The following is a 22,928-nucleotide window of genomic DNA, read 5'->3' on the forward strand; positions in this document are numbered from 1 at the left end:
CCGGGAAACAAGGGGACCCACATGCTGCAAAAGCCAAGAATCCAAGCTTGACATTTAGTGATGACGATGAGCATGGTTTCACCGCTGAAAACATTGCTGATGATGGAAAGAAGAAAATGTCCCCTTGGCACAGAATGAAATGGACTGATAATATGGTGAGATTGTTGATAATGGCGGTGTATTATATTGGAGATGAAGTTGGGTCCGAAGGCAATGATAAAAAGAAGGGTGGTACTGTTTTGCAGAAGAAAGGAAAATGGAAATCTGTATCTCGGGCTATGATGGAGAAGGGGTTTTATGTGTCTCCACAGCAGTGTGAAGACAAGTTTAACGATTTAAACAAGAGGTACAAGAGGGTTAATGATATCGTTGGTAAGGGAATTGCGTGTCGAGTGGTGGAGAATCAAAGTTTACTTGATACAATGGACAATCTGTCGATGAAAATGAAGGAAGAAGTGAAGAAATTGCTGAATTCAAAGCATTTGTTTTTTAGAGAGATGTGTGCTTATCATAATAGTTGCGGTCATGGAACTCACGACGGTGGTGGGGGTGCTCAAGATTCACTGGCAGAGCCGTCTCAGACGCAGCAACAAAGGTGGTTGCACCCATCGGCAAAAATAAAGGGATCTAAAGTGGAAAAGCTGGTTAGTATTGAAGAAGAAAATGACGAGGAGGATGGTGATGAAGATGACGACGACGACGATGATGATGAAGAAGAAGAAGATGAGGACGATGATGACCCTGATGAACAATCATCAAGGAAGAGACTCAAAAGGGGCTTGTTTCATTCACCTATGATTCAACAATTCAGTGCTGAATTGACAAATATGTTGCAAGATGGAACAAGAAGTCCCTCGGAAAAACGACAATGGATGGAACGGAGGTCGATACAATTGGAGGAGCAGCGTGTTGGCTTCCAAAGCCAAGCATTTGAGATTGAGAAACAGAGACTGAAATGGTTGAAATTCAGTGCCAAGAAGGAGAGGGGAATGGAGAGAGAGAAGCTGTCAAATGAGAGATTGAAGCTGGAAAATGAAAGAATGGTCCTCCTTATTCGACAAAAGGAGATCGAATTGCTTGATCTTCAGTCCTCGTCAAACAAGAGAAGTGACCCTTCTTCAATAACTGGATGAATCAATAGTTCTTAAAACTTAAGATTGTTTTGTTTCTAGTTCTTCAATAACTGGATGAATAGAGTGTACTTTTACCGTTTCAAAGTAGTATTTACACAGAGCTCTTTGGTTTTGCTTCTTGTTGAAACTGGTATTATATTCATTGTTTCTGAGTTTGCATGGACAGAATCAATGCAAGTAATAATTATATTATTGTAATGATTTCACAAGGGAAGGAAGATGTGCATGGACTATTCCCAAAGTTTAATTTTTTGGTTTCAAGAGGGCCAATATATCTATGATAATTCAAGTTGGTAAGTTGCAAATCCGGTCGTCTGCAAGAGCTCAGCAGGGCTGTAGGCTCTCAGCAGAGCTTGACAACACAGAAATGAAGCAAAAGATAGATAACCAAGTATGGTCGAGAGAGGAATAGCTCAAATTCTTTAGTTGAGACCTGACCCCAAAGATATTTTCAACGTTTTGGAGAATTTAAGCTTGGAGAAAGTGGGTCGCAACACATTTTCTGCTGACAAATGGTGTGAATGTGATAGAGACATCCTTTTCTGTTGGGAAAAATAAATATTTATCATAGCATTATTCTGTACAAAGAATAACAGAATAATGCATTATGCATTACACAACCAGAATTTTTATATGGATTCATGTGGGTAAAATATTATAAAAAAAAATACCCACCCATTCCCTCATTGTGTATATTCTGTAAAACTCCTGTGAAAAAAAAAAAAAAAAAAAAAAGTTGAATCCCAACCTAAGGGTCTCCTAACGTCCCACCCCTGGAGCATCGTGAGAGAAGTCAAGCACAAGATGTGCTCCAGCAGACCAGAAAACAAGAGCTGCTTGTATATTAGTGCCCACAAAGAGTCCCAATCCATGTTTCAGGAATTGAACCCTCACACTGCGGCTGCCAGCAAGGTTGAGTATACTTCACCCTTATCCTTTGCACCGCTGAAATATGCCCCAAAGGGCCTTGTGAAAGAATTCTGTACGCCAAGTCGAGTTCTTTTATCATAATAAAAATAACATTAATTTATATAATTCAACTATAATAATAACTATAAAAATTCAATAATAACATGAACATAAAATATAATTAGAGAAGAGTTAGAAAAAAAGTAAACATTGGGAGTTACGTCGAGGACGCTATGCTAAAGTCGTATTGACTTCCCTTCTAATGGGTTCTTTCGATGCTATATGCTCTAAGATAAAACTCATATAGCTCACAATCGATTCTCCTTTTATGGGCACCATCATAGGGAGATAAGTGAACAAGTTTCTCATCGAGTTGTAAAAATAGTATGAATATAGTATAAAATTATAAAAATGATAGTACTTCAAGTTGTTTTAAGTTATGTAATACAATAAAATTCAATCACCTTTTATAGGTAAAATTTCAACTCCAACATTTATACCATTAAAACATAAGTTACAATATGTATTATGGTATTTTAATTTTATGTTAAAACTTAAAATTAAAAAAGTTGTAATTTGAAACAATTACAAGGCCAGTTAGTGTCTTGCTCGACTTTTGTCCCATTAACCCAGGAGTAATCTTGAAAAATTAAAGCAAAACAGTCAAAAAGATTAGACACGCCCAGTGGGACTCGAACCCACAATCGCCTGATTAGAAGTCAGACGCCTTATCCATTAGGCCATGGGCGCTGGTTATCACTGCGGGCCCTGATTAATTTATAACACTTTTAATAACAGAATGTACGTATTTTATTCGATTTTTTTTTCCTTTTTTTTTTTTTTTTTTTTTTTTGGTGGATCAAGTCTAAAACAGAATAAGACATGACTCTTCAATTTTACACTATCTTGGGGCTTTGAAATTATATACTTGGCTGGACACAAATTTATAAATTCAATTAAAATTACATATTAATTTCAATCAAGCGTTTATAATCACTGATCAATGTTGAATGTACATTACACGTTATACTCAAAATAATTTATAAGTGTTGTAAAATTAATATTTGATACCAATTTACTAGGAAGATTTGACGAGTCACAAACGAACTAAAAAATTAAAATTTATGATAGAGATTTAAGAAAAAAATTGTACTCTCAAAACTTAACTTCTATAATTCAAATTTTTTGTAATGATGAAATACTACAATTGAGCAATATTTTTATACTACATTTGGTACATAAGAATTAATTACTTATATATGAATTTAAACACACATTAAAACTTCTGAATACATGAATAGAAACATTCATCAATAACTCTTGATTTATGTAGATAAGATTCATTGAGCCTAAATTAATGTAAATATTAATTAATTGAGAATTTATAACACGAAAATTCATACGGATTTTATAATATTTATTGTATATTAAAAACGAAAATTAAGGTATTATTAAAATTAATTAAATTGTAGTAGGATTAAAATTGTTCAAAAAATTATCCTTATTTGATGTGATATTTAATATATTATAAATTATTCATTAGTATCCACACATTTTTTGTGACTCTATTATCAAAAAGACTTTGAGTCGGTTTAAAACCAGGCTCAAAGATAGAGTTCCTCTATTATTTCTCTTTATAAACCATTTATAAATTTGTCGAACGGAATGAGCGATTTTTCTTTATATTTTATTTTTTTCCTTCTAGTACATTTCTTCTTTCTAAAAGTTATAAGAAACTGAAGACATTCAAGTCTTCAGAATTTTAGTAAAAGTTATTTGTTATGGACTACATGGTTATGGATAAGAATTATGTTACTTTTATGGATGTATGTAACAGATTGATTTATATGTACTAAGTTGACAACATTTCATAGGTTGGATAAAATATAAAATTAAACTAGTAGCATTCTTTTATGGATAATTAAAATTCATACCATTAAAGATATTTTACTTATGCTCATTTTCACACTTATGCTTTTAATTTTTTTCATCGCGTTATTACATTTAACATTAAATAAAATAGCACATCTTGTATAGGATTACTGTTTATATCCAAATACTTTGTTGAAGTCTTACATTTGTTTAATTTTTTGCTTATTTAAAAGTATGAAGGGCAGATTAAAAGAAATTAAGTACTTATTGCAGCCAAAGGGATAGCAGAATTATTCACACACAGTAACTTTCAAAATGAAGACTGCATCTCCCTAAATATTGCAGCAAATCTGTTCTTCACCGACAGAATTGGGGGACATCAATTCCCATCAAAAGGAATAACCCAATATACATTGAGATTGTCTGTGATGAGATAGTTCTCAAAACCACTTAGTTCAATGCCACACTGATGGTCACTAGGATTCATCCATCGAATTCCCAAAAAAATGGGCAATAATTTAGTAATAACAAAAAAACAGCCTTGATACTCTAATCTTCGAGCTCGATAATCTTAACTACAGAAGCATCTCCAACTTTTTGGCAGACAACAACTCGGTCGTGTGACTTGATAACTCCAGAGGCCTTTCCATGGTCAAGTGCAACTTTCAGAACTGACTCGTTAGTTGCATTTGTAGACTCCGCCTGAAACATGACCAAAAATTAACTTCAATCGGAATCAAGGTCAATGTCAATGTCCAATAAATCGCGAGAACAATGTAATTCAGTTCCCATGGGTAGAACATGACACTGTAAACTGTAGTGTAAGCTTGCAGTTACAAAATGCATAACTGTTCAATCCATCTATAAAGGCTCATACTACATCAGAAGGAAATTACGGTGGTAGTCAAAAAATTTGAAACAGAATTCCATAAACGTCACACAAGGTTCCTCGTACTTGCATCTAATCCAAAATCTAAGACCAAAGATAAAAGGGATTTCAAAATATAAATAGCAGAAACGATATCCAATGCCCACAACTTTACAATTAAAACGAAGGCCAAGAAATCAATGATACGGTACAATTTGGATACAAAATATATGCGATTCCATAATTTAGTACAGCTGCGACCAGGAAAAAGCAAATTACTAGACAATGTATAAATGGCTTATTCCCACTTTATGTAAGCTGTCCAGAGCAATTTCAAAATGAAAAAATCAAGAAAGAGATTCAAATGTCTTCTTGAAATAAGCATATATTTAAGTGGAAGCCAAGATATATGATAACTAAATTCTTATGAACACGTTTCCACAAATTACTTGACCATAATCTAACTAGAAAGGTAAATATGCAGTAACAACCACAGCACTTACCGGATGACGAGGATCAGCTAGCAAAGGGAAAAGACCTCTAACAATAAGTGATTGTCTTGCCTGAGCATGAAGAAAAGATCGATCAGCATAAAGACCAGGTAGATGACACCATTGCATAATGGGAACTAACAACAAATTCTATCAATAATTGTTTTTTGAATAAGTAGGACTTTGTTGATAATAAATCAAAGTGAATGCAACCAAGAAAGTAATCAAGACTTATCCCTGGAATTGGGAAGAAAATTTGCTTCAAGAAGAAAGAGAACTCTAAAGGCAAACACACGTTAATATATTCTTTAACAATGACGAGGTATTAGACAAGGTTCTAGTGAATTCCAAACTTTGAACCTGGATTTAAATGTGAGATTGCATTAAGAAGAAAAGACAAAAGCCAAGAAACACTTATTTTATTTTTTGAACAATGATACATATAACATGATAAAATATTTGATATAGTTCAAACCTGAATACTAAAGAATCAAGGACACAAGATACAGGCTGTTGTAGCTTAAATTGGAGCCAATATCATTGAGTGGAATTATGATGGTACTTGTCAAGGTTTATAAAATGCATCTAATAAATTATGTTGGAAAAAAATTTTATATCCAGATATTATGTTGGATTTGGGTCGTAGGTATACCTCAAATGCACCAGTAAAACTCCATTTCAATTGATTTGTTTTGAGGCGAGGAATTACAACTGAGAGAACTGGCATTGTTGGCCTGTACTTCGCTATCAATCTGTATTGAATGGGTATATCGATTTTAGTCGTATGAGATCCAGCGAAATAAAGAACACTTGATAGTCATTCACTGGATAAGCATTTGTGAAATTATACCTTGCAGCCCTTCCGGATGAGGTAAAACAAATTATAACAGTTGCTTTCACCTTGATAGCTGCCCGCACCTAGAGACAAAATTAGAGAAGAGCTATAAATCCTAGTTGGCATTGGCAAATGCTTGAACAGAGGATACCCACAGATTCAAAATAGTCCAAAGTCACTTTATCTTCTCTTTTTCCCCTTTCTTAAATTTATGTCAGATGTGTGAAGTGCAAAAAATTAAAAATGTAGTACCGCAGATGAAGCAATAGATTCCAAGTGGCTCATGGGTTCTCCAACATATTTCACTGTCTTCTTGAAGTACTGGTCTTGATTCGAAACCTTCTCTGCCTGCATACAATTTTTAGACAAAGCCTATATTAATTGATCCTTGAAAATTACATGTTAGAAAGAAAAAATCCCCATGGAATGGAAATGTACACATAAGAAAATACCATCGTGTTTTCATGCTTATCCGGAGACATACGCTCCGGCTAATATTGGACAATTTCTATTTTAAACACAAGCAACAACCTCATGCAAGTAGTGCAAAAGATATGAAACACATATCCCATGTGAACCCAACTCCTCTTAACTAGTGAAGTTCCGAACACAGTAAACAAACTTTCGAGACAATATAAAGATTATACGCACGATATTCATGCATTACAAAAAGACTAGAGATCGACAACTTCAACATACATACATTCATCCATATACGGTTTTTTTTTTTTTTTTTTTTTTTTTTTTAATACATATGCACAAGTATTTTTTATTTACACATAAAAACAGGTCTCCTGGAATGAAACTAGCTAAAAGATGTTACAAGTGCTAACGTCGCATGGAAGTTCAAGACTGTATATAGTAAACCAGGCCGACACGACATATGGGGCCATATATTAAATTCCAATTAGAAGTCCAAAGTAAACATATTGCGGATTATTGAATAAAATAAATCGAAGGGAAAACAAGTATGATGTTACAAATGAAGGAAAAGGGAAAAAAGAAAGAGAAGAAAATTTTGCAGGCATTATAAAATCACTGAATTGATATAATTCAGAAGACAGGTTTCAAAAGGAGAGTATCTTGTTAAACTTCGTGTCCTTACCTCAGCACAAATTTTGCCAATGGTAGAAATAGTCTCGATAGGGTATAATCCACGTAATGTCTCAGCTCCAAGAAGTATTGCATCACATCCTGAAATTGTTTGAGAAGAAAAATGATGTCACTGTTGTTCAGCTGATTGATAGCTTAAACTGTAAAGTAAACAATTTTTGACAAAGAGGCCTAAATTGAGCACAAGTATGTCGCAGACCCTGTCGTTAGAAGATACACAGTGACTAACCATCCAAAACAGCATTAGCGACATCAGTTGCTTCTGCACGAGTAGGCCTAAGATTGTCAGTCATACTATCAACCACACGAGTTACAACTGCAGGCTTTCCAGCCATGTTACACTTGTAAACAGCAGACTTCTGAAACAAGAACACCTGCAAATACAAAAAGAAGTTTGTGGCAAAGTTCCTGGATAGAGAATAATATAAAACCAATGACACTGACCCTGATGATTGCAATAATAATAAGAGTTACAAGCAAGGTCCTTTATTGGCCACTGAAGTTTATATTTAGTCTCAATCTAATGGGGAGCCAGTGAGCCAACTCCATAAGATTATAAAAAAATAATAAAAAATAAAAAATATTCCTCATTTAGGCATCAGATATCACAAATCAGAAAAAATGCAATTATGCAAAGATGAATTTCAAATTATAATTTAAGTTAGTAAAACATACTTTTTATCCAGACATTCCTTATGACCCAAAACTACTACCCGTTTGTTAGCCACACATTCTGTAGGGCACAGCTTACCAAGCACTACTAATTACAAAACATACTCCTAGTTTAGGTAGTCTTTGAAAATTAAAATCAGCACTCAGATGATTCTGAAACCAAGCACGAGCTAGCCGTTTACGATAGTTATCAAGAAAACAGCAACATTTAACACAAAATCGCTCAACAAACAGATATCTCACTTCAATATAATGATTCCTAAAATGCAAGGTGATGATATGACCGCAAAAAGGTACTATAAGAAAAGCAATTTTGCATGTGCAAGTGGATAAAATCACATGGATATCAATTATGTATTGATTCTTTTCATGCATCATAAGAGCTAACCTTCTCAGGTGGGAGATCTATGCCAAGGTTCCCACGTGAAAGTATGATACCATCTGCCTCTTGTAGGATCTCATCAAAATGGGTTAAACCCTAGAAAGATGGGGTCGACAAAGAAGTAAGTTCTGAACTTTGCATAGTAACAGGCTGGCAAGATAACATCAAATACAAAGCAGAAAAACTGTGGATCATAATTAAAATGGGAGAGAGGGATGGAGAGGAGGAGGGGAGATGTACTGATAGGTAAAATTCACCTCAACATTTTCAATTTTAGCAAAAATTTGTGTCTGACTTAGATCACCAAGCTTGGATAGAAACTCACGGGCCTGCATTTTAGTCCAGTAAAATCAAATTGTTTTCAATACTTTGGTGTCCAAGAAATTAAAAAAAGATAATATGTTACATAGCTACAAAGGGAAGTAAATGAAGAAATGTCTGTTTTCTCCTTGTTACCTCACGAACGTCTTCTGCATGACGCGTATATGACAATGAAATAAAATCAATTTTATTTTGAACACCCCATGTCATGATAGCCTGAAAAAATATATATAGAAATATAATCAAAATTAACGGCTTGAGTTTGATAAAGACCAATGTAAGAACTAAAATTCCAGTAAAGAGCAAGTAGAACTGGAAAAGGAAAAAAAAATTGCCCAGCTTGAAGGATCATTCCTATCACTTACTCCTATCAAAATTCAGCGGTTACTCTTCCCACTTTTCCCATTTTGTAAGTTCTTTCACTGCCAAAAAAATACGTCTTACAAGAACATTTCTTCGGGCCCAAAGAGTCAGGTTTTGACATGAGAGGCCACACTGCAAAAATTGCTAATTTTGGACCAAAGAATACATGCAGCTACTGGGAAGATTTTGATTTCTAAAAGAAGATATAGGGCTTAATTATAACATGAATTCTTGACCGTTAAATATGATGGAAAACAAAAATAAAAAATTCAATAAATCTGTGCCAATAAACATCAACACATTCAGTTGTCCACAATGGGAGTGAGTCATAGCCTATAAAGGGCTTACTTAACGTTCTCTACATCTCACGTCATAATTGTTTGAAAAAAAAAATAATAAATAAATAAATTGTGGACATGTCATGTTATGTGTCCTGTATGCATGCTTCTAAGATGAAACCCAATGCCCAAGCCACTGAATTACTCATACTTACTGTACCCAATCAGTCTCTAGAACATCTTCCTAATTGCTGCAGGAGACATTGAAAGCATATAAATATCAACGGAAGTGCAGCTAATAATATTACTCGCCTGCTTGTCCTCATTAGACAGAGTTGGCAAATCAATGTGAATTTGAGAAGCGTGTAGAGTAAATAATGACCCAGCCAATGTTGCAGAATTCTTTATCACGCAAACCACGTCCTCACTTTTCACTTCATCCACCTGCCCCAACCAAATCAAAACCTCTTGTAATGCAGCAAGAAGAACAAATTATTTAGCTGTTTTACATAACCCAATGTAAAAGACAAATAATTATAGTTATGTCCACTTGGATTCCTACTTGATTAAGCAACGGGACCAACACTTGTAACAGGACCAAGAAAGAAAAAACATAAACAAACACAATCATAGGAACAACATAAATTCACATCACAAAAACGAAAATAAACGAATATATGAAATCAAATTTCTGCGGTATAAATTTATATTTGCTTTGATTCATACCTCCAGCCAAACAGAAGTGGTTTCACTTCCTGTAAACAGGTATTGGCCAATAAAAATGGTATCTCCCTGTTTCACAGCCTGCAAAAGAGATTTCAAGGAATATAACGAATGAAACTTAATCCATGCAATTTCAGAACAAAATAATAATAATAATAATAAATAAAAAATAAATAAATTCTATATCTTTAGAATGTTGGGTCTTCTGGAAGAAACGCCTTGGTAAACTGCAGTTTTTTCATGGTGATGAATTAGCTGACATCATGGATTAGTTAGGGTCTGAATTTGCTATGCAACTTTCAAACAAGGGACCCCACCAAGATCTCAATAGTACCAAAACGTTGTTTCTGACAGCACACCACACGTTCAAACAATTTGACATCTTCAAATATTTTGATGATCTGTATAACTATGACTAACACTAGTAAATAATAGTAATCCCCGACGAATCAACTATTTCCACAGATGTAGAAATCTAGCATTATGGACTGGATTTGGAAATATGAACTATATGATCCTTTTTTAACAGCAATAGCACTCAAAATAATCCTTGAATCCTTGCTCAGTAATGCCTCCACAAAAAGGGGTTATAATGCAATCATGTCAAAGGTAGAGATTTGAACCTTGGATAGTCCAGAAAAGTTGATTGGCAAAACTTCTGAGGTTGCTTCCTGACCTTGATTTGGTGTCAGAATAACCTTGTCATCTGCTTTAAGTGTTATAGCTTTTTCGCTTTTATTAACAACCTGTAACTCAGGACCCACAGTATCAAGCATAACCTGCAAACATTAAAAGCCAACAAGCTTTAAGTTACTCTGGTAAATCCAGAAATAAATAATCCCATTAACACAGCTGAAAAACAAAATAAAAAGGATAAAAAACAATTGGAATTATATTCATCAATCCTAGAAACCACCAATAAAGTCTGCTTTATACTACACTGCGTAAGATGACCTTTGTATCTATTCTAGAAACAGAAGCAGCAACTACTGCAGTACTGCCTCTACATTTATTTCTTTCCTTTAAACTTATGTAACAGCAGCAAGTTTTGAAATTTTACTTTCTTATTTTCTTAACTTTATTTCGAATCATCAACGTCGTTCAATAAATAATAAAGCATGCACACTTGATAAGAAAAAAAAAACCAATAGACCCAAAAACTACATATTTACAATGATCACTTCTTTTCCCCAGTTGCTCAACGACGTGGAAATCAGAAGCAATTCCCCAAGGTCCGTTCCTTTTCAATTTTCCCGATCAATAACATATTTATTTAAAACACCCAGATCAATCATTATTAAGTTAAAATTCAGAATGAAAATACGTACAGCGCAGAGCTTCTTAGTGCTCTTAATTGCAGCCTTCAAATTCTCCAGTGTCTCCTGATGATACTCGGCGTCACCCCATGAAAAATCAAATCGAGCCACTGCCCATCCCATACATATCAAAACACATTAAACAATAAATATACAGAAATTAAACTGGGATATGAAATTCATAAGTGAGACTAGATTACCAGACATTCCAGCTTTAAGACAAGCGGAGATAACCTCAACGGATCGAGAACGAGGGCCCAGTGTTCCCACTATCTTTGTCATTGCGGAGAAACTCTGCAATCCCAAAAACCCACCAGATTATTTCCCAAATTCCAAATCAATTATGAAAATACACATTTAAACATAGATCTGCATATAGAAAATAGAAACATACAGCTTTCGACGGCTCAAGAATAGAAGCCATCCTGATTGGCTCTTCGAGTAGCAGATGATTCGAATGCATTTTTGTCGATTTTTTTGCAGTGAATACTCAAACAGAATAGAGTGCTAGGCAGAGAGTTTGAACAAAGAGAATTCTGCGTTTTAGACTGTACAGCGAACACAGATTAGATAGAAAAAAGGTGGGCTTCGAGGATGGATTTCATTTTACCCAAGAAATTTCTGGTTTCTAGGGGCGGCTCTTCCAGTTTCGTCGATGGAAAATAAGGAGAAAGGAAAATAAATTCCCTCGAACGTTTGCAGTCACGTTTGCTAAAGGCCGTGAAAGGCTATTCTTCTCATTAAATTTATATCAAATTTTTAATTTGCGAAAGATGTTTTACTCTTTGATTTTGATTTTTTTCAAAATACTTTTTCTCCAATTTATTTTCAATCATAATTTATTTTCAATCATATATTCTTTCAATAAATAATTTTAACAACAATTTTTCTCTATTTTTAATTTTACATTCTCTAAAAAATTTACTTTTCATGAAATCCCTTTTGAGAAAAATTAAAATCAAACGAGGACGTTATTTTAACCTCCATTCGTGAAGAATTTATAAAACTAAAAATGAGTGACAGATAAGTAAATAATAATTGTAAATCTACTAAAATGTGTAATTGAAAATAAAATTTGACCATCTCTGAACGGCTTATAAATTTTGCCCTCCAAGGACATAATTGTATTTTGAATTGTAGCAAACTATGAAATATGAATCCAACTTTAAAATAGAAGGAACTCAATTAAGCGTATGTTTTTCAATGCTCATAATAAACCATAAGTATTGCATCCTAATGAATGTATAGTTAAAAATAAATAGATTTGTAAATATTACGAAATATGTAGATAAAATAGACTTTAATCAAATTATAAACCATTATAAGCAACAACCAAAAACTTAAAGTTCATTGTCTTACACTCATCATGTCAACATTTCAAAAGTATATAGTAATTCACCTTATTCAATTCATAACATGCAATAACAAATAAGAGATTAATATATGATTGGTAAAATTTATATATTTTAAAAATGTTTATAAGTTGTGTGGTTTATGAAACATGTTGACAGTAAATTGTGAGTCTTACAAAACTTGATTGATAATATGTTTAATGAGTTTAAGTTAATATTTAAACTTTGCCAAACATGCACTAAGAAAATTGTACTAAGTATCAAAATAGTTAGATAGAAATAAAATTCTTTTATTTATTGCACCACATGTTAAATACGTTTAAGGTTCTTAATATTTATTCATTGTACCATTTATGTTCCTAACGATTTTTGAAGTCATTCTTATTCTCAAACTTTCTATTAGTTAATATTTGATAACAATTTTACGTCTAAAGGTCAGTTAAAATGATGTAAAACAACTTATTTTTCATCATAATGTTTTTTAAAAAAAAGTGTGAATAAATTTTTTTCCTTATTTCAAAGCATGAAAATAAAATATTTGATATAAATAATCATCAAGTGTGAGATGTACTAATTAATGAAAAGTTGAAAATATAAATTTGACGAAAAAAGGTTAAGGAAATAATTGTCACAATGAGTAAAGATAAGGAACATAACTGTAATTAGAATGTGGTGTATCAAATGAAAATGAGAAAATTTCATATCTAAAGATTAAGTATGGTTTATTTCAAAACTAAGAAACAACTTTTCAAATTTCGAAAATCGGATATTAATTAGTTTTTATTTATGAAATAATTAATTAAAAATATGTTTTTATTAATTCAATAAATTAAAGTCATAATTATGTGCTATTTCGTCACAAATTATCCAATTACCTGGTGACAAATTATTTATCGATCGCAGATCAAAAAAATTTATGCGTCACAGATTATTTTATGATCGCAAATCAAAAATTTTATGAGTTACAATTTGTTCATCGATCACAAATCAAAAATTTTATACGTTACAACTCAAATTTTTATATCATATATTATTTATTGGTTACAATTATCAGTTACATATTATTTATTGGTTGTAAATTAACCAATTTATTGATCACAATCAATCAAATAATTGGTCACAAACACCCCTACCCTAACACGCCATCCCACTCACAAACCACCACACCATCGCTACATTCATCACCACTGCTAAACATGCAACCTACCCCACCACCAACATCGAAATATAGAAAGCACTACCACCACTCCAACAACTAAAATCAAAACCAACACCGCATTGCAGATCTACCAACCACCTATAGTACCACTGTCACCACTTTTATACCACCATAACTAAAAAAACTAACCCAAGACTCAAAAACCATCGCCGCTGCACCCCACCCTACCCTCCACCCGTCCATATCACTACCTCAAACAAGACCGGGTTGGAGGAAGAAACCAATCTAAAAATGTACATATTACCGCAACACCACCTCTACTGTTGTAACGCCTCGATATTTTTTTCATCTTCATTATTTTATTCTTTTATAAAAAAAAATAGGATCGAGGTGTTACCAAAATCTTTTTTGTCTAATTTAAGAGGAAATGGTACTTTCATTAAATGTTGAAAATGCATAAAAATAGCTATTAAACAATGTGTACAAAATTCAATGTGAAAATATTCTTCAAATAAAAGTTTGACAATTATCTTTTCTAGAAAATTTACTTGACAACCCCATAAGCATCACTCGATCAATCTTCCACGCGTCCAAACAACCAGTTCTCATCTGAAAAGTATTGTAAGAGTGAATATTTTGAAAACACTCAATAAGAATACATGCACATTTTTATTAACATGATATAAATATAAAACTGACATAATGAACTGTTATTTCTGAGATTTAGAGCTCAAAGAATTTCTTAAGAATTTTCATATCCTGTAGAATTTAACATACTTGACCCAAAGGCCCATCATGTAGGATTTAACATACTTGACCTAACGGTCTATCCCGAAAGATTTAACATATAATTCAACCCGAAAGCCTTATAGTATTTTATGCGAAAATTTATATAAATATCAAGAAATAAGAATTTACCACTTTGCACGACATATTCTTACCTCAATTGACACCCGAAATTCTAAAAAAGTGGTTTGAAATGATAATGTGGAAGTGAATAGAGCGTGTGTGTTAAAATAAAAATGAACTTATAAAATTTATAATGCAAAACACTCGCACCTCACACCTTATATAAATCACTAGCACGTAACCTTCAAGGAATTTCAAAAGGTTGGTGACATAATTCAAAATCAATGAATTTCAAGTTACTTAAGACATAATTATGTTAATTATATTGGTAATTATGTTTAACATCTCTTCAAATTCTTACATGGAAGTTCTGTACCTTTTTTCTTTATTATTATTATTATTATTATAGATAAATAAAATATTAAAAGTTAACACTTTTCTTTTCATTAGAATAATTCGGATAGGACTAACTCAAAATTACTTTTTTTTGAGCCCAAATTATATTATTTAATACAAGCTACAAGTGAATATAATATTTTATATATTTCGTCAACATCTAAAAATAATTAAATATTCGATCCAAATGGTTTACGATAAATTCTAAAAGTACTCGTAAGCAAGGTAAATCTTTTATGCGAATAAATGAGTTGAGCTTATCTTTTTACGTTTGAACTTAGTGTGATGACAAAACTAGACGTGAATCATTCAATTGGCTAAATGACCAATATTAAGTTCAGGTCCATATGAACAATAGTAAGAAAAATTTGAGGTGTTACAACTGCCACCACTAGCATCATCACGCACACATCACACAGATCACCACTGCATAGATCCGCACACACCACAGCTCGCACAGTTCATTGTCATACACACCATCATAAACCACGCACCACCGCATACCATAGGTCGGCACACCGCACAGCACAAATTGTCGCACCACTGCACATCGGAGAAGGACATTAAATAGGAGATTAGCACTTCTACGAACATCGACGGCATCACAACAAATGGGGTAGTCTCCGGTGACAGCAGCGGTGTTCATGTATGAGTGATAGGGTAGAAAGCGATGGAGAGGGAGAGGGAGAGGGAGAAAGAGAAAATGATTTTTGGGTTTCATCGGGATAGGGTATGAATATATAAATTAATTTATAATATTAAAATTTTCAATTATCTAATTTTGAAAAAAAAAAAAAAACTTATACATCTTAATTTTGAATTGAAAAGTATAAAACACTGGTTGTATGTAATTTTTACAATAAAAATTGTGGTGACAATATAATCACTCACAAGTTAATTCTGAACTTTCGATGTTCAAAATTTATTATGCATGATAAATTTCAGGCGAAATTACATTCGTTGCACTATTGTACATAAAAATAAAAGTAGACTTATAAGCCCTCACGGGACATGGCGCAATAGTAAAATATGAGGGTTTTCTACAAAGTATCAGAGGTTCGAATCTCTGCGACAGCTGGAAGGTAACATTTAGGTAAGAAGGCAGGTGTCATGTGGAAGCAAGTCATGGTGCACTTTGTCACCCTTCCGAGGATCCTGTCCACACGTCATAAAGGGAGGTCCACAGGGAGAAGAATGTCCAGCCCAAATGTGTATAAGTTGAGACCGTATTTGAATTTACTCGGATGGCGAACCAAGGAGAAGGCCGTCACTCCTCGGGATTATTCGAGCGAAACTAGTATAGATTTATAAATTCCCTTTTGCTTTAAAATTTAAATGAAACAATCTCAGTTTAGACACTCGACTTTCATATCGCGTGTTCAAAACGCGGCCAATAAGCTGGTTGATTTTAATTATAATTCAACGTTCAAAATAGGTGCAAGAAACGTAACGTGGTTTAATGTGGATTCAACGGTGACTTTGAGGAGCTCGAGGAGTAAGGGACTTGTAAATTGAAGAACATTCGTGGGTCCCACTAGGAATCTTAAATGATCAACGGTTGTGATTTATTTGAGTTCCTATTCACTGAATGATCCCTGGGAGTATTCATTGAGAGGCCTAACGAAAGAATATGTTTGAAGCGTTACACTCATATGATGTTGAGTATAAATCAGCATTCAAAAAAAAAGAAGAAAAAGAATGAATTAATTAATTTAACTGGTGCATTGTGAGTCAAATTCGAACAACAATAACTAGATAAAAATGCAATTAATTAACTAAATTTCACTTTTCGAGTGTCACCTTGGAGTTGGGCCTCTCAATAATCACTTTAATATGTGAATTACAGGAAAAGTGCGTAGAATATTATGGAATATTCTAGAAATTATTTGGTTGAAAATGTGTCTTTCTATATGAAAGATTGTGACTTTTGGCATTATCATTTTTTAAAGGACGTGTCTCTTTAAATATAGAGACTAATTCTAATAGTTGTGTCTCTTCCATAGGTTGTGTCTTTTGAGACAAATATTTTCAACATCTATATATTGACCTCATATGTTTGGATTTAATCATTCAAAAATTTCAATTCATTCCATAATTTCATATTATTCATTTCATGTCAAGTTACTTAAAATACTTTGTAAAATGATTTTGTCTTGTATTAAAGTCGTGTTTATGGCAGAGAGGGAATTTCGTTCGAGTTCGCTGGTTAAAGTCATTTGGAGTGCTCCTATGGTTTGACGTGATCGTTGTATCTTGGGAGATAATAGTGGAAAACCGTTAGCACCGATGCAGGGCAAATTCATCTTAAGGACCAAGTGTCAAACATTTGTCTAGACCAAAAATTAATCACTTGCACCTTTCTTTCTTCATTTTTTGATTTCTCTTAATTATGATTTGATTTCAGAAACTGATTAAAATTATTTACATGTTTGTTCTGCGAGGTTTAATTCAAAGAATAATTTGCTATCATTTAAGAATCGAAAGAGACGAATCCATATTTATGCATTCGGATTCGGTAACTATTATTGTTTTGCTTCTCAAATTCTATTTTGGTAAATTGAAATTACGTTTCGATTTCATACAAGTAAACGGTATGCTTTTGTGAATATAATATGCACATAATCGGTGTATTTCCCAACAATCTTAAGATGAATTTTGTGTTCGTTGTGCATTGTATATTCTGTTTCGAATCTGTCAACTGTACTACTCACTTAAGGGAACAAATTGGGTTTTGTTCAAAAATTGTAATTTGAAATTCTGCTATATTTGTATCATAAAATGAAAATAAAATTCGAACATGTGCGTGCATGGGAACTCAATATTATGTGAAAATACGAATGGAGACATTTGGAGATAACTGTAATTATAGAGTTTCCTTCATCTTTGCATATGCATTTTTCCTTAAGTATGTGCAAATTTCTGCATACATTTGGTAATATATTTCATAAAAATATTTGGAAAGAAATATGGCACGTGTGACTATAATTAAATGCATATGTTGCTATAATTTGAACCTATGGATTTACGCTTGATATTCTGCCATACTTTAAACATTCTAGTTTGTGAAATTTTCTACTAGCCTAAAAAAATATGATGTTTCTATACAATGTCCATCTTGGGAACTTGTGAGTGACCATTTTCTTCTATATGAGATTGCAATATCTCTTATCATATGGAAGTGAACATTCTTATAAATGGAATAAATTTATATAATGGATGTATAAATATTTAGAATATAAGTTGATATTCCTTCACTTTAGTCATGATGAATTGGATATTGTTAAAATCAACTCGAGTCCAATAATAAATGGATGGAAATAAGGAAATTATTTTTAACCATTGGACATATAAGGATGCCAATTATTTGATGAAAGTATATGAACTTTCATGATGATTTCTTTGATTGGAATATGATAATGGCATGGTAAATTAGTTGTTAAAATTTCATATCTTATTGAAATTTTACTAATTTTGACTATGATGATAGCCTCAGTTAATTTGATAAAATTAAGTGAGATGATTTAAGTGGATATCATTATTTAGTAATGAGAATTAAGCCACTTAATTATTTAAAATTGTAGAAAATTGTGTAGAATATTATGAAATATTCTACGATCAATTTAGATGAAAAGATGAGTCATTTCATATGAAAAATCATGACTTTTAATATAATTATTTTTCAATAGGCACGTCTCCTCATAGAGATTAATTCAAGAGGTGTGTCTTTTTGTAGGATCGTGTCTCCTGAGAACACAACTTTTCAACCGATGGTCAAAATGAAACTATCATATGAAATGTCACAAATGTGATAAATTGCATATATTTGAAAAAGTTGCAATGCTTAGCCCTTTTTATTGTTGAATTTGACTCCAATCATGAAACCAATTAAGTTGGTATATATTTTGAAAACATTGTTGGTCCATGTGATGACCTTGATTTAACTTGGATGATCAAAATTAATTAGATTGAAGTACCTTATATGCAAGTTGACGACCACTACTTTAAAAGTACAAGACTTTCACAAAGCACTTGATACGGATATTATGAATTGAACTATGAAAGAGTTGATGAACTTTAAGTTTAAGTATAACCTAAGAATGTGGGGGATTAAACTTAATGCCTATGAACTTGAAATAGAAAGTTCAAAACTTGTGGATGCAACATTACTAGATTGCAGATGTATTCCTAATTGATGAATTGTGGGGGTAACTCAATTTAACAGTTACGTTTGCTTCTATCTTATAATCACAGAACGATATCTATGAAGGTGGAAAGATATAAAGCCCTTATAATAATTATAAGAATGATATATACTAAATCTAAAGTGGATGAAATTGGTTGTAAAACCAATTATGGCATTTGTTTAGAGAAGCAAAAACAATTGAAATATTAGAAGAATATTCAAAAAGTTCAAATACATGGTAATGTTTCAATAATGATATTGAATACCCATGATTCTAAAATTCACTAGTAAAAGTGATTGACTAGTGTAGTATTGGATAGAAATCTTCCAACCTTGTTTGAAAATTGATAAAGTTTTAGATAAAGCTAATGAGACATATAACTTCATAAGAGGATTTCTTGGTGATGACAATTTGTATCTCTCAGATGAATCGGTCATTGGCTAGCAATATTTGATAAGATACTAAGTCACATGTAATGGTAGGTCTAGACATATAAGTCATAGACATAATACCAATAAGCAGATGATCTCAGTAATGTAAACTCGTGGCACCTTTAAGAGATTTATCGAAACATTAAGTATACTGCATATCGATAGGCATGAGATTGAAACCTACTACGTTAAAGTCCTTGTAATGGTAACCCTACCTTTTTGACTGGAGATCCCAAGATCTTGGTTCAAATGGACAACTAAATTATGAGAATTCCATGAAGCACTAAGGAAAATAATTTCCTAGCTCATTTCTATAATATTAAAGTGCTTTCTGTAGAGTTGCAAGAGATTAAGATAATCTTTTAATGATTCCTATATCTTAATTAAGTCAAGTGGAGTATGACAGAATACTCTTAATAGGAGGTCACCTATATGAGTGTGAAGTGGGACCGCTTCAAAGAGATTTATTCAAGACTTAAATTCTTCAAACACTTGCAGAACCAAGAAGGGTTCAGAGTCAAAATGAACCAAGTCTTGAAAATCATTAACGGTTTAGGGAAGACATTGTGTGTGTATCGTTGTCTTGATTTACACTAAAGGCTGAATTGTTCAAGACATCACATTTACCAATTAGTCGAGTAAGTCCGATGATATTTCACTAAGGGAGGTTCAAGGCTAGAAGCTATCATCCCTGATGCAGAGTTTTTTTGCTCTCTCTACTAGTGTCTGCATAGATATTTGTATTAATTTTTATTCATGTAGGGGATTGTTGGAATTTTGTATTATTTGGTGAATGAAAAATTAAATCAAATTTAAATCACTTAAATACGTGAATTATTGGAAAAGTGCGTAGAATATTATAGAATATTTTAGAAATTGTTTGGCTGAAAAGGTGTCTTTCTATATGAAAGATTATGACTTTTGGCTTTATCATTTTCCAAGAGACGTGTCTCTTTAAATATAGAAACTTATTTCAATAGCTGCGTCTCTTCTATAGATTCTATCTTTTTAGACAAACCTTTTTAACATCTATATATTAACCTCATATGTTTGGATTTAATCATTCAGGAATTTCAATTCATTTCATAATTTCATATTATTCATTTAATATCAAGTTACTTAAAATACTTTGTAGAAATGATTATGTCTTGCATCAAAGTCATGTTTATGGTAGAGAGGGAATTCCGTTCGAGTTTGCTGGTCGAAGTCATTTGGAGTGCTCCTATAACTTGATGTGGTCGTTGTATCTTGAGAGATGATTGCTAGAAAACCGTTAGCACTGATGCAGGGCAAATTCATCTTAAGGACCAATTGTCAAACACTTACGTCGACCAAAAATTCATCACTTGCATCTTTCATCCTTCATTTTCTGATTTCTCTTAATTATGGTTTGATTTCAGAAACTGATTAACATTATTTACATGTTTGTTCTGCGAGGTTTGATTAAAAAAATAACTTGCGTTTTTTCAAGAATCGAAAGAAATGAATCAATATTCATGTATTCGGATTCGGTAACTATTATTATTTTGCTTCTCAAATTTTATTTCGATAAGTCGAAATTATATTTCAATTTCAAGCAAATAAACTGTATGCTTTTGTTAATATAATATGCACATAATCGATGTATTCTCCAAACCATGTATCAAGATTTTTTTACAAATAAATAATTCAGCGAAAAAGAATAATATTAGTTAAACTTTTAATAATTTATACAATGAAATTTATCACCCTTCACCAAAGAAATAAGACTTAGCCCCCCGTTTGGCCCCATTAATTTCTATTACATTATATAACATTTTTCTCTCTTTTATTTTTAACCATACATTTTTTCATAAAATAATATTACACGTAAATCGAAAATTTTTCCTTCTTTTTCAACCACTTATTTTTCAAAAAAAATACGATTCCACCCATTTGTACAGAAAATAAAATCGAAGAATTTCATTAGAAATCTCACATTTGTGGGCCCATGTGATGATAAAAATGCCAAAAAAATCTCTCACTCCACCCCCTATTGTGAATTATCTATAGTAATTATATAAAATATCTTTCTGTACACACAGCAAGGCTCAAGAAAAAAATAACCGATCCAAATTATTTTTCAACCCGATAGTGCATGCCAAATCAAAAGAATGGCACGTCAACTATTAATGCCATCCACGGTGGTATATAAGGACATTATTTTAACCTCCATTCGTGAAGAATTTATAAAACTAAAAATGAGTAACAGATAAGTAAATAATAATTGTAAATCTATTAAAATGTGTAATTGAAAATAAAATTTGACCATATCTGAACGGTTTATAAATTTTGCCCTCCAAGGACTTAATTGTATTTTGAATTGTAGCAAACTATGAAATATGAATCCAACTTTAAAATAGAAGGAACTCAATTAAGCGTATGTTTTTCAATGCTCATAATAAACTATAAGTATTGCATCCTAATGAATGTATAGTTAAAAAGTAAATAGATTTGTAAATATTACGAAATATGTAAATAAAATAGACTTTAATCAAATTATAAACCATTATAATCAACAACCAAAAACTTAAAGTTCATTGTCTTACACTCATCATGTCAACATTTCAAAAGTATATAGTAATTCACCTTATTCAATTCATAACATGCAATAACAAATAAGAGATTAATATATGATTGGTAAAATTTATATATTTTAAAAATGTTTATAAGTTGTGTGGTTTATGAAACATGTTGACAGTAAATTGTGAGTCTTACAAAACTTGATTGATAATATGTTTAATGAGTTTAAGTTAATATTTAAACTTTGCCAAACATGCACTAAGAAAATTGTACTAAGAATCAAAATAGTTAGATAGAAATAAAATTCTTTTATTTATTGCACCACATGTTAATTACGTTTAAGGTTCTTAATGTTTATTCATTGTACCATTTATGTTCCTAACGATTTTTGAAGTCATTCTTATTCTCAAACTTTCTATTAGTTAATATTTGATAACAATTTTACGTCTAAAGGTCAGTTAAAATGATGTAAAACAACTTATTTTTCATCATAATGTTTTTTAAAAAAAAGTGTGAATAAATTTTTTTCCTTATTTCAAAGCATGAAAATAAAATATTTGATATAAATAATCATCAAGTGTGAGATGTACTAATTAATGAAAAGTTGAAAATATAAATTTGACGAAAAAAGGTTAAGGAAATAATTGTCACAATGAGTAAAGATTAAGGAACATAACTGTAATTAGAATGTGGTGTATCAAATGAAAATGAGAAAATTTCATATCTAAAGATTAAGTATG

General features: G+C 32.1%; 2 protein-coding genes and 1 non-coding gene across 3 annotated transcripts; 1 reads left to right on the forward strand and 2 right to left on the reverse strand.

Moving 5' to 3' along the window:
• Window positions 1–2: 2 nt before the first annotated feature.
• LOC111404744 (stress response protein NST1) lies at window positions 3–1,325 on the forward strand (the record flags this gene model as incomplete). Its single annotated transcript, XM_023033506.1, has 1 exon — window positions 3–1,325. A coding segment is annotated over one exon (1,131 nt), but the record flags the coding sequence as incomplete, so codon positions are not given.
• A 1,394-nt stretch (window positions 1,326–2,719) lies between these two features.
• Window positions 2,720–2,792, reverse strand: TRNAR-UCU. The gene has a single exon. It is a non-coding gene; the product is annotated as a tRNA-Arg (tRNA).
• A 1,368-nt stretch (window positions 2,793–4,160) lies between these two features.
• On the reverse strand, window positions 4,161–12,004 carry LOC111404116 (pyruvate kinase 1, cytosolic). The gene is made up of 16 exons (XM_023032857.1): window positions 11,671–12,004; window positions 11,477–11,570; window positions 11,289–11,386; window positions 10,584–10,739; window positions 9,964–10,041; window positions 9,550–9,681; window positions 8,732–8,812; window positions 8,533–8,604; window positions 8,282–8,371; window positions 7,451–7,595; window positions 7,214–7,302; window positions 6,361–6,456; window positions 6,124–6,191; window positions 5,926–6,025; window positions 5,286–5,345; window positions 4,161–4,616 (listed from the first exon to the last, which is right to left on the reverse strand). Exons 1-16 carry the CDS (start codon window positions 11,737–11,739, stop codon window positions 4,464–4,466), a joined length of 1,581 nt encoding a protein of 526 aa, XP_022888625.1. The 5' UTR covers window positions 11,740–12,004; the 3' UTR covers window positions 4,161–4,463.
• Window positions 12,005–22,928: the final 10,924 nt, after the last annotated feature.

The sequence above is a fragment of the Olea europaea genome, chromosome 11 (genome assembly GCF_002742605.1).
Source record: "Olea europaea var. sylvestris chromosome 11, O_europaea_v1, whole genome shotgun sequence".
NCBI lineage: Eukaryota > Viridiplantae > Streptophyta > Magnoliopsida > Lamiales > Oleaceae > Olea > Olea europaea.

Bases quoted from the DNA above. Each gene is read 5' to 3' on its own strand.
- LOC111404116 (XM_023032857.1), bottom strand. From the start codon at position 11,739: ATGCATTCGAATCATCTGCTACTCGAAGAGCCAATCAGGATGGCTTCT. The intron at 10,740-11,288 runs GTACGTATTTTC...TAATGTTTGCAG, and splicing joins GCACTAAGAAGCTCTGCGCT to GTTATGCTTGATACTGTGGG. The intron at 6,192-6,360 runs GTACTACATTTT...TTTTGTCTCTAG, and splicing joins AATCTATTGCTTCATCTGCG to GTGCGGGCAGCTATCAAGGT.